Source organism: Micropterus dolomieu, linkage group LG12, assembly GCF_021292245.1.
Source record: "Micropterus dolomieu isolate WLL.071019.BEF.003 ecotype Adirondacks linkage group LG12, ASM2129224v1, whole genome shotgun sequence".
Classification (NCBI taxonomy): Eukaryota; Metazoa; Chordata; class Actinopteri; order Centrarchiformes; family Centrarchidae; genus Micropterus; species Micropterus dolomieu.
Window position 1 is genome coordinate 37733689 of NC_060161.1, and position 18072 is coordinate 37751760.

At 39.4% G+C, this 18072-nt stretch overlaps 1 protein-coding gene across 1 annotated transcript in view; it reads left to right on the plus strand.

The window, feature by feature from the left end:
• The first annotated feature begins 4279 nt into the window (after window positions 1-4279).
• Window positions 4280-18072, plus strand: part of LOC123979987 (zinc finger protein 850-like) — a 28961-nt gene continuing 15168 nt past the window's right edge. Inside the window, exons 1-2 of the mRNA XM_046064100.1 lie at window positions 4280-4443; window positions 9755-10366. Coding sequence (XP_045920056.1) covers window positions 4351-4443; window positions 9755-10366 — 705 coding nt within the window. The 5' untranslated portion in view covers window positions 4280-4350. The remainder of the gene's footprint in view (window positions 4444-9754; window positions 10367-18072) is intronic.

Genomic DNA, 18072 nt, shown 5'->3' on the forward strand with positions numbered 1-18072 from the left:
CCTGCAGGTGTGAATGCAGCAATGCACTCAAACAAGCGTACACTTTTAAACGAACTCCAGTGCGGTTTGCGTGTGATGTGAAAGCAAACAAACCAACCCCAGGATTTTACGATTGCAGAGATGTGATCTGAGCATTTCCAAAGCTGAACCACTAATAGTTTTTTTTCCCCAAGCTGTGATCACTTTAAACAAAGCACCTTAAATTAAGCATTTTATATCTTATGGATGGATTTTACTGAATAGTGTTTTATTACTGAGTTTTTGTGGCAATTGCTTGCCTGTTTTATGTTATGTTTTTTATGTGTTGACATTGCACTTTGAGCTTCTTGCATATTCTATTCCAATGTGGTTTTATACTGCAAATGGCTAATAAAATGAATCTGAATCTAATAAATCCATCAGCTGACCGCGAAATGTGTTCGGCGATCTTATAATTGATCTGTATAAGCCATGCTATGTTTATGAAAATCATTTGGTAACGTATATATAATACGTATTTTCCCTGATTAATGGGTCAAAATCTGTTAAAAAAAGGAGACCAAGTAGGACTCTGTTTTCCATGTCAGTTCATTAAGTCCATAAAACATTTGTGACAGCGATACCACAGTACACTATAGGCTGATAAGCCCTGAATTATTACTGTACATGTTTTCACATTATTATTCATACAGATCAGAAGCATTAAAGTGCTGAATAAACTTCTGTCAGTCACCGGAGTTTGATTTCCCCACATGGGTCCTTATGATGCAGGATAACAATCAGCAAAGCTGTCCGATCAACAAGTTACCTGTAGGTCTGTTACATCATGGTTACTTCTCTTGGTTCGTATGTAAAACTGCAGTGTGAACATGAACCGGACCAGAACTAAAATGCAGTGTGTAACAGTGTATAATTTTTTTCACTTTCTCCGGAACAAATGAACCACACTGCAGGTGTGAAAGCACCCTAAGAACCACAAGTAACCCTGCATTCTGGGAGCGCAGTGCTCTGGTGGGGTAGTAAGGTACTATGAACTCTTTAAGATAAGATGGTGCCTGACCATTAAGAGCTTTGTAAGTGAGCAGGAGGATTTTAAATTCTGTATTTTACAGGGCAACCTATTCTCACCCCAACTCGTCACATATGGACGTATGGTCAAGACCCCTTAGCGTCAGTTTGTAATGTGAGGGAGCAATAAAGATGGAGAGAAATGTTTCAGATCAGACCTGTGGTTTGTTTGTGAAGTGTATGAAGTGTGACAGCAGACTGAGATTAGAGAAGGAAGAAGAAGACAGATATTTAGAGCTCAGCTCTCCTGAAGGAGCCGAGATGAAGTGGGAACAACAAGAGGAAGCAGACAGAGGAACAGACTTTTTAGGATTCATTTCTGATTTGGATTCCACACACGGAATCATTTTCATTTGCTGAATCATCATGAAGACGTTCAGAGCCTCTGCTGCTGCTGTTATTCCCTTTTACACTTCTGGAGGAATATTAATATTAGAATTTCATTATTTAATTCTTTCATGAATTTCAATATTAGAATATCAGATCAGCCGACCAATCAACAAGCAGACTGTTTCTGCCTGGTAGGATCCAGCTGGGGCTCCTCTCTCCTCCACCTGTGAAAGTGAGACGAACATCCTGGATGATTGAGGAGCTCGGTGGATCTCTGAGTCACCAGCTTGAGGACAAAAATCATTGTCAAAATGGACAACTTTCAGTCTGAAAAGGCTCAAGACGAACTAAAGAATCTGTTCAGATACACCATCTTCTTAGGCAGGATTTCTGCATGATCTCCACATCCATCTTTGCTGACTTCCCCCTTTTCAGTAAGTTCTGAAGGTGAATTTCTATCCTCTGCTACCATCTAGTGGCCTTTTCCGAGTACTAATTTAACAATTCGTTCAACTTATGTTGCTATGCTGTCAGTCAAATTTCACCACAATGTTGTCTTATATATAATAAATTTCACATAACTAGGTGTTTTCCATAGTGGAGTCTCAGTTTAGAGGTTATAGAACTGTCGAACTTCGAGGTACTTTTCCTTCATGCAAATCACTTCCTCCCCTCTTAAGTATCTCCTAGAGGCATACTCTGTGTGCAGCCCCCCAAATCAGCAACTGGACTCCTTATCTCCTTCAAAGGCACTAAGGAATGCATGGTCATCATAAACCTTAAAACACATCAAAAACTGATATTATATATAATTATATATACAGTATATATATAAATATAAATTTATCATGTAGATTAAAACATTATATACAGATATTATATATTACACAAGAGCTAAGGAATCTCTATTAAGAGAAACCACTGATCTGAAGGTTCAGTGGGGAAAATGTGAATGCTGTAGCTTCTGCAAAAACTAACTAGAGCTTCAGAGGCAAAAAGAAACAGGACAACAAAAGATTAATTTAATTGCAGTCATCTGTTAAAAGTAAGAGGTGGATGTATAAAGTTAGGTACCAAATGATTTAGATTTAATGTGCAGCTGCAGTAATATGGGCAATCCATTTCTCTTCTCCTACATTTTCTCTTCAGAAGAGCAGGGTGTGTCGAATGATGAGGAATATTCTGTTGAGTCCACCACCGAGGCACCAGAGACTACATCATCCCTGCTAATCACTTCTCTCCCTTTCTACTTCTCCTAGTGCATCTCTACATCAAGGTGGAAACATTGTTTTGGACTGGGTTAGGTCTTTCTTTAATGGGAGAAGGTTAGTATCTGCACAAGTCGCTGTCTGCTTCCTCCTGACAGGTCAGCTGTTTTTGGGAAGTTCATCATTACAGACAGAAAATATAAAGCAAACCTATAAGACGAAATATTTGTCAACATCCTTCTCATTAAAAGGAGGAACTAAGCGGAGGTTTCTGCTTACATCAAAACTTGAAGTTCTTGGCAAAACTTGAGAAGCAACACCAAACTCCAATTCATGCATGCGGAGATCATTCTTCCTCGTTTCAAGATCGTTCAAATACTTAAGTTCCTTTTCTTTTAACGTCAGACACTGCAATACAACTTCCAATTATTTAAGTCTTACTGCTTCACCAGTAGTTTGACGTGAATGCTTGAGCGTTTCTGGAGTTCTCTGCAGCTGTGGCAAAATGCCTTTTTCCACCAAGGCAGCACATAACTCCATAACTCCGCCTTAATAGCCTGCTTCTTCATTTGCTTAGAAACAGCTACCTCATAGTGATCAGCAATCAACAGCAGATTTTCCCTAGTACACCGATTAAACACCTCAAGAGTAAAACACTCAAACTCCACCAATTTATACACTGTCTTTAAGAAAACCACAACACTGAGCCTACAACATAAAAACCAAGCGGCCTCAACACAACTGCAAAACTCCTCACTCACAAATTACTGCACCCCACAGTACAGCACAAGATCCATTTCACCAAAAAAACAACTATGTCCACAAAATTATCCAACACTCTAAAGGGCAATACACAGTACAAAAGGCTACAAACAAATCAACACATCTAGAATACAACAGGTTTACTGCCACCAAAACCCCCAAATCTAGATCTCAAAAACCCCATTGAAATCTTTACCATGTTTACAATTAGTTTGATGGGCTGGCCAAAGCAAACAAAAGAAAGGGAAGACCTGCAGACCAGTCCACAAAGGGCTGTAGGATCTGGAGGATTTCCTGCTACCCTAAACCAATAACTAAACAAACAGAAATAAAGCCATGAAACTAAACTACCAGTCCCATCAGAATAGAATAAAAACAACAGTCAAAAGAATACAAATCTGCAGCAGTTCCCGTCAGTCTGCTGTTGCTGCTATGACTGGAAGGTGGACATGGACAGATTTAGAGAATGTAGAGTGCAAATGTAAGGAAGTATGTACAGTATGAACAGCAATCTGTGTAGTCTATGGTAAGCAGGCAGGTTATATACAGTTGTAATAAATAAAATTATAATAAGGGGGTGGCGATAGCTTAGCGGATAAGACACATCCCTTAGATGTGAAAGACAGAGTATGGGTTTAGTCTGTACAAAAATATGGTCAATTTACATTGTTATTTGTTGCAAAAAAGAAATATGCAAGATTCTTCATCTGCAATAAATTGAAATATTCTGTCAAACTGATGGTTAAAAAGTGTGATGTTAGAGTAATATCCTGGTTGTGTAACAACCTAAATAACACTTAAATAGTTTGATTAATCAATAATTACACAATTCTATACAGACACATAATTAGAATACAATGAGTCACAGTTAATTTGTGTAAGCGGGGGGGGGGGTCGCCTCTCAGAGGGGGGGTCCCATTGTTCACTTCAAGGAGGCGCCTGAAGAGCTCCGTCAGTCCCACAGGAGACCTGCTGGATCTCAGAGACCAGGACCAAGAGCGGGATGGAGGAGGACAACCAGGACCCGGAGCCCCGGAGCAACAACGTCCCCGGAGGACAAACAGCAGGCTCGAGCTCTGATAGCACCGATGTTCAGGTCAGTGTTCATGAACACAGCTAGCAGCTAACAAGAAGCTAACGTGGCGTTAGCTCGGCCTGGTTCCGACACGTAGCTTCATATTGACTGTAAACAAGATGTAATGTAGCAGGATTCAACAGTGGAGCCATCAGAACCCCGTATCTCTACAGAACCCACACTTAATGTGACGGTCGGACCCGGAGAGGAGGAGGAGGTCTCTTGTAGCCTGTAGCCTGCTGCCTGGGTGTTAGCATGCTAGCTAGCTGGACAAAGCTACAGTTAACTTCCGGTTCGGCCGTTAAGGGAAAGTTAAATTACATTTTTGCCAAAGCTGCGTTATGTCAAGCTTTAACTCTGTCTGAAACTCACTTTCATATCATGTTAAACCTTAATGATATTTCACTGCTCTACACTGTTCCACGTGTGTAGACCAGACTGGACCAGAGCACCTCCTCCTCCTCCTCCTTCTTGTTCTTGTGTTGGCAGACTAGACGTCTCTGTGGTGTATTGCTGCCCTCCTCCTTTACTCAGGAGTACTTTGGGTGGTCACTGTAAATGTCTTTCACTGAGTCATAGAACGGACGCTGCATTGAATAGGACTATTATAGTTTGCCCCATTCGTTGTTTCTGATTTTATAGGTATATTTCATGTCTCTTAATAGAAACTAAACACTAATTTAAACATGCAGTGGTGAAACCAGAACCCAGAATTGGCCGTGAAGTAGTCACCACGCTGAGGGAAGGATTTACGCCAACTCAGACCAGAGAGTCTGAGTCATAGAACAGACGCTGCATTGAATAGTCCTGTTCAATGCAGCGTCTGTTCCATGAAAAGCTGCTAGGAGCTAATTACAAAAGTTCTTAGCTGGTAGTTTGTGTTCCAGCCAGTGTCTGATAGGCTGTCAGAGCTAGTGATGGTCATGCTGTCCTCACCAGAGATCAAGGAGAGTGATCCCCGTAGGCTGTATAAAAAAATGTTGATCCCACAAAACCTGTGATGCTGTGGCACCAGGACTCTGTCAGAACCAGGACTCTATCAGAACCAGTAGGCCAGAAGAGGCAGACTGTAGAAAGTAATAAAGCCTTACAAGAGTGAGCAGTGATAAAATTTAAGTAGAATGATAAGTAAGCATTTTTTAAGTTTATAAAATAATTTATTATGATTTAAGTACATTTAATAGCAATAATATAATTTTGTTTCACATTTCACTCTGGATCCCAAAAAGTTCATTTCAACCCCTGCCGAGTAAAATGAGTGGTATCAAGGATGTTTGTTTGCGTTTCCAATTTGTTGCGCAGCAATACTGTAATAAGTAAAGACTAGTGTGACTACGATTTACTATTTCTGAAACGGTAATATCTTATAGTTCCTAATCCAAGTAATGCTGCGTTACTGAACGCACTATCCCTGATGTGAATGGGCGACTGCACGGCAGGTCAGTGGGACCAGACCTTATGTTGTTTCAGTCAGCTGTTAGCCAAAAAGCTAAAGGAAGACTGGAGAACAGGGAGAGGGGCGTTCTGTAAGGTTAACCTGCTGCCGTTATTGTGTCACAGTCAAGATGCAAAGAACAGTGTCGTCCGTTATAAACTTTGTGCGACCAGCAAAAAGCTCTCAACCGCGAAGAAATCTACATCTAATTTATTGAAGCATCAGCTAAAGCAGCACAGCGACGTGAAACTCAGAAAGAAACTCCGGCAGCTACTGTCACTGATTCTTGGACTCGTCGGGAGAGAGTGGCGTTAACGTAACGTTTTATAAAATCACTGATTAATGCTCATGTGCAGAAAAACAGCAGTTCAAAAGTCGGGATTTATCCATGCCTACTTAATTTTTTTATTTCAGTCAGTGGTGTTGAGAAATTTTAATCCTGGAGCCTGTGTTTTGTAAAAATCATAAACTCCTTCCTGCTTTGTTTGGGGTGGGGCTGGCAGGCCGAGTGATAGTTTGGGTATATTTTGAATATTGCTTGTGAGGTAGGCTACTACTTTGACTTTGTTGTTGTTTGATCAATCACATGATAACATTTTGATTTTCACTTATGTCAGGGTTTTTTAAGTTGAATTACTATTGTTTGCTGACTATATAATAATAAGATAGCTGTCTAGCCAGCCTAAACACTTTGCTGTATGAATCGTTGCTTTTCATGTCAGCGGCGTTGCCAGGCCATTTTTCCAGGGCTTTAGCCCCAAATGTTTTGACTGTAGCCCCCTCAACAGCAGCAGCAAAAATATTTTCCATATTAATATCCAATAATCTTCATGACGCAGCTAGAGCTGGACACGAATAATAATAATAATAATAATAATAATAATAATAATCTTTATTTGTAGAGCACTTTTCAAAAACAAGTTACAAAGTGCTTTAACAAGTGTAAAGACAATAATACCCAAGATACAATAATACAAAAACAATACAAGATAAAAGCATGAAAACATTGAAAAGACTAAAATACACGTTTAAGATAAATATAAAAAAAGTAAAATAGAATAAAATAAAAGGGATAAAATAAAGTCAAATAAGATCGGGAAAGGCTCTCCTATAAAAGTATGTTTTAAGAAGGGACTTAAAAGAGTTCACTGACTCAGCCGACCTGATTTCCTCGGGCAGGCTGTTCCAGAGCCTCGGGGCCCTGACAGCAAACGCTCTGTCCCCTTTAGTCGAATATTCGACCATTGGGTACACATTTGATTTTCAATTATGAGATACGATTCTTAAGGTTTTTTTCTGTGCGGCTGACCTCCGCCGACGGCAGTGAAGGTAACGCTCCAGTTCACATCAAAGGGAAAACTAAATGAAGCGCTTGGCTGTGTGGGAGCACTTTAAACTGAGTGGTGACAGCAGCAGTGTGCAAGTTATGTTTTATACAATTGCTTAATTTCATTACATATCAAAACAGTTAAATTTCCTACATTTTAAAATGAATCAGTAAACTTTAGGCTGGAAACAAACAAAAAACACAATGAACACATTTAAATAATGTGAGGCCGATTGTAGAAGAAGAGCATTTAGTCGCTATAATAAAAGTTAAAAGTGAATTTTGCGTTATAACGTGTTAGATTTAGTTCCGCTACCGGAAACACCGCTCATCCTGTCTGCTCTCTGCCTGGACCCCCGTCCGGCTAAACTTCCCAGATTCTGCTCAGATCAGACTCTCTTACTCTGGACTCTCTACGCTTCCCCTTGCTCTGTACAGCAGCCACCAACCTGGTTCAGCACGCATCCGTTTTCACTCTGCCTGCTCTTCACCAGCTAACGTTAAATATCCGATCCTTTTTAACCCCGCAATAAATAGGCCTATTCCTCTTTTATCTAACTCCTCCCTTTCTTAGTCCTGCACTAGGGCCTGCGAGCCTTGTCGTAAAGTTAAAACAAAGATTAGGTAATAATCAGTTTGTTAGTGGAGCGCTCTCTCACACTCTTACTCTTTTACTATCGAAGCGTCGAAGCTCAAAAAATGGTTCTGGTCCTGGTTCAGAATGGGCCTTCTCGTTATTTCTGACCATTTCATAAACAAAATATATTCACAACATGGAGGAGTAAAGGTATAAATGAGTGTATTGATAAGTATTATAACATTAAATAGAAAGTATAATATTAGTGTAATAATATATTTACAGGTTACACTTTATTTGGATAGTCTGCGATGAGATTCAGCTGTTTCACTAATAAAACCATTTCTTCGTAGCGTTCAGGCGCAGTTAAATCAACACGGCGGCGGCTGGTTTTTAAATCCAGCACTAGCTACACGTGTAAAATACATTGACTGCGGATGAGAGGAGAGGTGACTGCTGGAAGACAAGACGTTGTATTTAAGTTTATGTGCTAGTAAAAGTCATTCGGAGGGGAATTTAAAGGTTTTTTTGTTTTTAAATTCTGATCATTTCTCTATGCAGGAAAAACCCTGATATTGCTACATTTTGTTTGAAGTTAACGTAACGTGACCTCCCCCCACCGTTACTCGGCCTGCCTGCATTTAGAGATAGCACGAGAAGAGAGGGAGAGAGAGCGCATTGCTCACAGCTTCAGGGCTTGTCCGCGACTAAATTGCCCCGAACAAAATTGTAAAACGTTTAAATGTAAATGTTGTCGGTCAGTGTCTATTCAATATTTAACACAAACGGTTAACAGTCGCTGCAAAGTAGTGAGAGAATATCATGACACCTGTCGCTCTGTGTCCTGCTGTCTCTGTCCCCCTCGCTCTGAGACGCTACTGTTTTACTGTCTCCAGGATGCTTCATTCCCTCTGAAGCGGCTGTGAGCTGCACTTTATACTTTATTAGAGGTGCTGATTTCTGTCTGATCACAAGTGTTTTCAGGTTGCTGAAGAGCGATGCGCTCTCTCATTGAGGAGGCTACAAGTCAAATGATTTATTTACAACCCCAATTCCAATGAAGTTGGGACGTTGTGTAAAAACGTAAATAAAACCAGAATACATTAATTTCCAAATCCTATGTTCAGTTTAATACGCTATAAAGACAAGATTTTTAACGTTCAAACTGATCAACTTTATTGTTTTTTGCAAATGTTCACTCACTTTGAATTTAATGCCTGCAACAGTTTTTTTTTTTGTCTCTTCAGACATTTCCTCAATAAATTGATGCTAAATAATTACAAACCAAGTACAAACACACCCCAAAAAGCTATAGAGTATTAAATATAAATGTATTATAATAAAATGTTTTATTAAATTCAGGTAACTTCGTAAATAATTATTTTCTCAGGCTTAAAATTCATACAGATTTTTCATTATGTTTGTTCCAGATATACGGAGCATAATAACTGAACGCTGCTTCTCTTAGTTTTGACTCTGGGGACAGAAAGCAGACCTGATCGCAGACGACCTGAGAGGTCTGGATTGTTCGTAACAAAGCTGAAGATCGGAAATGTATTTTGGCCCTAAACCATTTAGTGCTTTTATAAACTAACTGCAGGATTTTGAAATAAATTCTTTGACATACAGGCAGCCAATGTAAAGACCTCAGAACTGGAGTGATGTGATCCACCTTTTTGGTCTTAGTGAGGACTCGAGCAACAGCGTTCTGAATCAGCTGCAGCTGTCTGATGGATTTCTTAAGGAGCCTGTAAGGACACTGTTACAGTAGTCGAGTCGACTGAAGATAAATGCATGAATAAGCTTTTCCAGGTCCTGCTGAGACATAAGTGCTTTAATCCTTGATATATTCTTCAGGAGATAGTAGGCTGACTTTGTAATTGTCTTAATGTGGCTCCTCAAATTCAGGTCTGAGTCCATGACTACACCAAGATTTCTGGCTTGATTTGTGGTTCTTAACATTATTTCTCTCTGTATGTCTCTGTTGGTATAGAAACTGGGAGGAAGAGAGGGACCCAAACGTCACCACTGTCAGCACTGTGACAAATACTTCACAACATCTTTGTATTTAAAGGTTCATCAGAGAGTTCACACTGGAGAGAAACCATACAGCTGTGACCAGTGTGGAAAAACTTTCATTACTTCAGTTGCACGAAAAGTCCACCTGCGTGTTCACACTGGAGAGAAACTGTACAGCTGTGACCAGTGTGAGAAAACTTTCACTCAATCAGGTAACCTAAAAATCCACCAACGTGTTCACACTGGAGAGAAACCGTACAGCTGTGACCAGTGTGGGAAAACTTTCAATCAATCAGGTCACCTAAAAAACCACCAAAGTGTTCACACTGGAGAGAAACCATACAGCTGTGAAAAGTGTGGGAAAACTTTCACTACACCATATAGCCTAACAATCCACCACCGTGTTCACACCGGAGAGAAACCGTACTGGTGTGAAAAGTGTGGAAAAACTTTCACGACATCATATGGCCTAAGAATCCACCAAAGTGTTCACACCGGAGAGAAACCGTACAGCTGTGACCAGTGTAAGAAGGCTTTCATTTACAATCGTTCCCTAAATAGACATAAAAAGCATTCACACAGCATCGTTTAAACAAATTAAGCAAAGATGTGACTGTGTTGGACTAACATGTAACTATCATGTAATGACATCTGTGAAGTTGGATTGTGGGCCGATGCCGATATTAAAGTGAAAAAGAGCGATTTATGAGCTGATATTTAGATTTTGAAAATTATTTGTATAGTAGACTCCTTTCCCGTTTAACTACACTTAGAACAGGCCGATATTGAAAGCTGGTATGTATGTGGGCTATAAAACCTTTTCCTAAATGGATTGTTAATAAAATGGATTACAGTCTCAAAAAGCGAACATGGAAACAATTAGACATCGATAAATATTTGCTGCTAGAAGGTTAAACTTTTTCAACCATCTGTAAACGGAGAGAGTGAGAGAGAATAAGCATGTGTATTTTACCTTACAAGTAATCTGCTGTAATAAGTTTATCTCTTTAGCAGCACTCTTTAATTTCAACCAAAGCTATGAGAAACCATTTCTTAACCATCTGTCTAAATCATGCCGTCTACAATACAGTGACCTGCTGTTCAACGCATCTAATGCTACATGACCGTCTACAACGAAGACTTGCAACCTTGAGATTTCATATATATATATATATATATATATATATATATATATATATATATATAGTATAACTAAAATGTTTCACATTCGAAAGAGGAGATAAATAACTGTGTTAGGCAGGAAGCCGTGTTAGATTCTTATTCAGCTCACATTTATTTACATGTGCCCTCTGGTTTAATCATTTCCAACACGCCAACTGTAAATGCAGGCGGCTCGCAGATATATTTACAATACTTCAGAAACTATAGTTTAATGGCTCATTAATGTTAGCGCTCCTCCACTGATAAACACGGCATTAGCTTTGTGGCGAATTTAGTTACGGCCAGCGTGAGCTGCTGTACATGATTTTAGAGAATATTCAGAAGTGATGAACTAGGGAGAAATGAGAGGACTGGTAGCAAGATTTGTTTCAGAAATATATCTACAATCACGTTTGTCAGCAGCGTAGCTTCCAACACTCAACTGCCGTAACATTTAACTTGTTGCTGTGAGCCAGGAGGATTTAAATCGGCGAGCTCTACTACACACCCTGATTCTGCGAGCTCCCTGTAGAACCCAATACAAGGTTGTATTATATATGTAATGTATTAGTCATTACACAGCACAAGGCTGCATAACAAAACAAAATTGAAGTTTTACAGTTATTAATATACATACACGTAGGGCTGGGCAATAAAACAGGGTGGCGATGGGGCAATGGATAAGATACATGCTTTTGGTGTGAGACCCGGGTTCAATTCCCCGCTGTGACCCATCTACCATTGTGTCCCTGAGCAAGACACTTAACCCCTCGTTGCTCCAGAGGAGTCCGACCTCTGACATGTATAGCAATTGTAAGTCGCTTTGGATAAAAGCGTCAGCTAAATGAATAAATGTAAAACAATGATAATCATTGCAATATAATTTTCCTCAGTAACAATATAATAAATGTTCAATATATATAAATAAATATTTGGTTTAATTAATTTGATTCGTGAACATATAAGCCCTTAATTTTCTATTAAAATATTTATTTTGTTGAGGAAAGGGGACTGGAAAAAAAATTTACTAATCATATTTGTTGAAAAAGATTTTATCATAATAGTATTGAATGTTCTAGCTCAGATTTGTGAAGTGATCCACTGATGTGCATCACATTCTGACCATGAAGAAAAGTTAAGCCACATAACTAACCACGCGGTTTCTTTAACTTCACTTATCTTTAAGAGAAATAATGATTTGACATATATTGTGATAATTATCGATTTCGAATGATATGAAATGTTTCTATCGCTCAGCACTACATTCACGTAGCTATACACCCCAATCATTCCACAGTGCTTTTATTTGTAAATGTAAATGCTCCATACTTGTATAGCGCCTTTCTAGTCTTTTCGACCACTCAAAGCGCTTTTACACTACATCTGCTTAAACATTTATTCACTGAGCCTAAGTGCTCAAACAGAAACGTCACACACATTAATACACTGGCGGAACAGCCACCAGGGGCAATTCAGGGTTCACTATCTTGCCCAAGGACACTTCAACATGCAGCCTGGGGCAGCCGGGATTGAACCGCTGACCTTCCACAGCCGCCTGTAATTGTATCTGGGGTGAATCAAGTCCAAGCTGGCCCAGCATTGCTCCTCTCCCGTCTCTCTTTCCCCTCTTCTGAGCGATCACTGCAGCCTGGTCCTGTTGTTTGGGCCGGGTGGATCGTGGTGTGCTGCTCTTTAACCAAAAACCCCGTCTTCATCTTCCAACGACTGTATTTATGTCAAAGGGTAACGCTTGTAAGGCTGGGAAAAAAACGGATAAAAAAACAAAAACTAAGCAAAGGTTTAAGGAGCTGCTTCTTCTACATGCGCAGCTGGTTGCCATAGCAATAATGTAGTCATTTCCTGATAATGTAATAACGCCCAATGATGTAATAAAAACTAATAATGTAATTACTTTGCAATAATGTAATAAAATGTCTTAACCAATAATGTTGTAATCTCTACCAATAATGTAATAAATTGTCACATTTACCTTATTTTTGCAGAACTAGATAATGTAATAATTTCCAAAGAGTCATTATTTTCAATCACGTGTACTAACTTTATTGGTGGCATGTTATTACAATATTTGGAAATTATTACATTATCAGGTTCTGCAAAAACAATGTTAACGTTGACGTGGTCTTGTGTCTACAAAGTGTGACAGACTGAGCAACACTCGGAGTTTTAGGAGCAGCCATGAGCAGCTGCTGCCAGACTCTCCGTGATTGACTCTTTGATCGTCACTAGAAACAAACTCATTGCATCGCAGTACGGAGGCTTGAGTTTAGACTCATTTATTACAGATGTGTTCCTCAAGGTCAAGAATGAAATATTGTTTCTCTGAGCTTCATGCATATTTTCTTGTTGTTGTGTTGTAGTTGAACATATTTTCCTCCTTTTAGTGGAATTTTCATTTAATCTTTATTTTATATCTGTATTCACTATTTTTATTTTCTTTTGATTCTACTTTATTGTGTCAACACATATCAATGATACTTTTCTTATTATTTTCTTGTCTTGACAGTTTTTAACCTTTTTGTTATGTATATTCAATTTTATTCAAATCTATTTCTCAGAAAATTTTAATATCATTGAAAAGGTTTTTTTTTTTTCTTGTAATGTTACTCAAAAAGTGAAACTTTCATATATTCTAGATTCAATACCCATAAAGTTAAATATTTTAGACCTTTTGTTTTAATCTTGATGATTATGGCCTACAGTTTATGGAAATCCATACTGTAAAATCTTAGAATAAAGAATGTATAATATTTGTTGTTTTTTGTAATAATCTGGAGACTTAGACTCAAGTCGTTTTCAATGTTCTCATTAAATTAGTCGACACAAAGAGAAGCTTTGACTCATCATTTTAAACTGGACGTTCAGTGAATTCTTTCCATTCAACGGTATTTGTTGTGGGTTCAGAAAGGATCACAAATTCTGTCGGGTCCAAAATATAAACAACGCAACTTCCAGCATCTTCTAAATCCTGGTCGTGTACAAAGTTCTGATGTGGTTTTTGTGGTTTGTGGCTGCACTATGGCACTGCAGAAAACAATGAAGGGATTGGAGAGGGTCCATAATGGACAATAAATGTCCCCCCATGATGATTACTGGCTAATACATTGATTAAGATTCCCTAGAGCCGGGCACTCTTGGATCGGTGTGAAGAACTGGGTCCAGCAATAGACAGACTATCCCGACAGAACCCGCCATCCCGGTACAAATACACAGGAGTTGCCGACAAATGCGTGTTTAATATAATCAACAATGTATGTCCACCTTTCTAAATTTGCAGCATTTTCTTTTGTTTGTGAACCCGCTGCATCAAACAATATGCGTTCACAAGCACCTTTATTTCTGTGTCAGAGAAAGTCTTTTTTTTTCTCTCCCCTGTAGATTAGGGGTGCAACAACTAATCAAAGTAGTCGTCAAAAATCGATTAATTAATTATCGATTCGTTCATGACGTCATCGGGCCATAGCGACACCGTCGGCTTAATAGAGTAAAGTTATGTGAACAGTAACGTTAAAGTTACTAAAACAACATCAGAGCTGCAGTAACACCTTCACATCCTGAAACCTCCAGAGTGTGGCAGTATTTCACTGTTCACTCAGCCAGAAAGGCTGTGAACTGCAGCAAAGCAGACAGTAGATGGATGTACCAGTGTCCCCATTTTCTGCAGCTCCCACCTGATGTTGTTACAACAAAGAAATAATTTCCTTATTTTTTGTGCTAAGTTTATTGATAGATATGTATAAATATAGATATGTATGTATATAAAGTAGAAACAGGAAACTGTGGTTTGAACTGCTCTGAGAGAAAAAACACAAAGTGTGATCTCACATCACCAAGTGCTACGATGGGACAAACATCTCTTCACTGGCCGATCTGTAAGTACGATCTGTTCTGTCCACATTTCAGTAACTACACAGTTAGCAGGTGAGCTGAGCTGGAGAAGAATGAAGGTGAGATACAGGATCAAACTGGCTGGAAAACTTCAAACATTATAAAAACAAAGACAGAAGAGTTTATTGATCAGTGAGGCCAAAACAAGAAATAAAGGACAGAGAGAGTCAGAAGTTACTGAGATTACAGAGAAATGTGACGAGCAAACAGGAAAGAAGATCATTAACAGTTTGTTCAGAAAATGTTCTCACTTCACTCTGATACAACCTTTAAGAGCAGGAAGTGAAATCAGCTTTAAGCTGGATGTTAAAGGCTTAATGTGAGTTTACTGGAGTGAGCTGCAGTGTTGGACACTTTAAAAGTTATCTAAGAGGACCAGTCGTCCAGGATGTCCAGACGTACTAACTAACTTGGCATCGATTTGTAACTCACTGGGGGAAGCCACTTGGTGTCACTTATGAACACTAAAAGCTGGTGTAGGATACTTAAAAGAAATGTCAGAGAAAAGGCACGGTTGGGGGGATTTGTGTTTTCCGTGTCAAACAACAAAAAGTCAACACTGATTTTTTTTTTTGTGAAGTTACTTGTTACATAACAAGTTACAAGAAGTTACTTGTGTTACATAAGTTATGGAACGCGAGTTACGGTTTTTATCCCTAACCATGACCTTTTCATGGTTAGGGTCATGGTTTTTCCTGAGATTTAAGATCCTTTGATGTAAGCAGAAACCTGCTTTATACCTTTATCAAGACATTTTAGCCAGTGTTCTTCTTTATGCTGTGCTTTGCTGCGGAGGCAGCATTACTGAAATGATAAAACAGGATCAATACGTTGTTTAAAAAGGCTGGCTCTGTGATTGGCCTGGCCCCTGACCCACTGGAGGTCATTATAGAAAAGAGAACAAGTGCCAAACAAAGAATGTCATGGAGCTTGTAGACCGTCCACAGTGTCTTTAAGACACTTACTAATTCCTTTAGTGGCCGACTGAAGATTCCCGTAAGTATTTTTAGAGCCTAAACCTAAGAAAATTGTGCCATTTCACAACATTGAACACTAGTGTTGATTTTTTTTGGTCTAACCAGACGTTGCATATTTATTACTGCTAACTTGACTGTGGAGCCCTACATGTCCAAAAATGACACAAAAAAGGTACCCAGGGCATTAAAAAGCAACGAGGGGTCTTGACCAAGCGTCTATATGTGACGAGTGAGAATGTGTTGGTACAGTTGTTGTGTCTGCAGTAAAACCTCAAACCAACCTGAGTGTGATTTCTCTTTAGTTCTGACCTCACTGCTGTGCTGCACAACAAACCAAGGTGAGTGAACTCCTTCTGCCAGCCTGATGATACAGAGACACAAACTCAGAGAAGCTTTTTCATCTCAGAGGTTTACGGTGAGTTTTTCTTCCCTCACCCTGTGGCTGCAGACACTCTTGAGTTTATTATAGTCAAAATGTCACATCAAAACCTTTACTGAGAGCTTCAAGCTGCTGAAAAACAACCAATTCAAACCAATACAACCACTTCCTTCCTCTCGGGTCTGTGTGAAGAAGTGTTTTGGCCACAAAGAAGTTGAGCAGCAGTTCAAAACCGGTGACAAAGGAGTGGCCTTGCAGATCATGCAGGAACACAAATGAGACATTCAAGCTGCTGAAAAAAATATATAGTTCAACGTGCTGTCAAGCCGGCGAAGGATGTGTGTCTTCTGTGTGAAGAAGTGTGGAGCAACTAGGGGTTAAGTGTCTTGCTCAGGGACACAATGGTGGATGGGTCACAGTGGTGGATTGAACGCCGGTCTCTCACACCAAAGGCATAGTCTTATTCATTGCGCCGTCACCACCCCCCTGTAAGTAATTCCACTTTCTACTGCTGACATCTTTGCTAGCTTTGAACTGCAACTTTTCGAGTTCAACCCTCCTTTTCCTCTGTTGTGCGCGGTTATATATCGGCCTCCGAAGTTCCTTCCATCTAACTTCAGGCCTATTTCCAAACTACCCTTTCTCTCAAAAGTGTTGGAGAGAATAGTCCTGAACCAACTACAAACATTCCTCGACAACCATGGCATCCAGGAGAAGTTCCAGTCTGGCTTTAAACCACGTCACAGTACAGAAACAGCACTTTTAAGGGTTTTTAATGATCTCTTTTTAACGGTGGATTCAGGCTACTATGCTGTTCGGGTGCTTCTTGACCTGACTGCCGCCTTTGACACTGTGGATCACACAATCCAATCCTTTTATCTCGCCTTGAACACTGAGTAGGTATCAAAGGTATTGTCTTGAAATGGTTTCAGTCATACCTGACTGATAGGAGCTTCTCTGTTCATTTAGCTGAACACTCTTCGTCAGCTGCTCCTCTCACCTGCAGGGTCCCTCAAGGCTCTATTCTGGGCCCCATCCACTTTTCACTGTATATGTTGCCAATGGGTTCCATTTTCCAGACACATAACATCTCATATCACTGTTTTGCTGATGATGTCCAAATCTTCTTGCCTATGAAATCCATAACCAAAGATTCTGTTAGACTGCTTAAAGGAGGTAAAAACCTGAACTTCTGACTCTGAATGAAAATAAAACAGAGATCATCACATGTGGACGTTCAGACATACTGGGTGACCCTCTTGGCACTTTGGGCCCCTTAGTCTCCCCAAATCGATTCTGTATTTAAAATCGTTCACTTTCAATGAGCAAATCAGCACAAGCTGCACAGACTCTACAAACGTTTAAATCGCTGCTTAATACGCACCTTTTTGCAGGAGCTTTTAACCTTCGGTAACTTGGTTTCTGATGTATTAAAGTGTTGTTGTTTTGTTTCCCTGTGATTCACTTTGGTTGTAGTAATTTTTGTACTAGTTATTTATGTATTTGACATCGACCCTGTTCAGCACTGAGGTCGACTGTTGTCTTTAAATGTGCTATAGAAATAAAATTGACATTGAATTGACATTTCCAAATCGGTATTTATTTATAATTTCACAAAAGAGTGGCCTTGCAGATCATGCAGGAACACAAAGGAGACACTCTGATGATGAAAAGTGTTTCTTAATCACGTTGATGAAAATGTGACCATGCAGCTTTTTGTTTCTCTGTTTCACATCAGCGCTGCCTGAATGTAAGTTTTAGGAGGCATGATGTTTCTGAAGTTGTTTTTGAGACATGAACATGTTTCCACTGCTCGAGAACTCAGAGAACATATGAAACATCTTTGAGTCTTTACTGTCTGCAAATGAA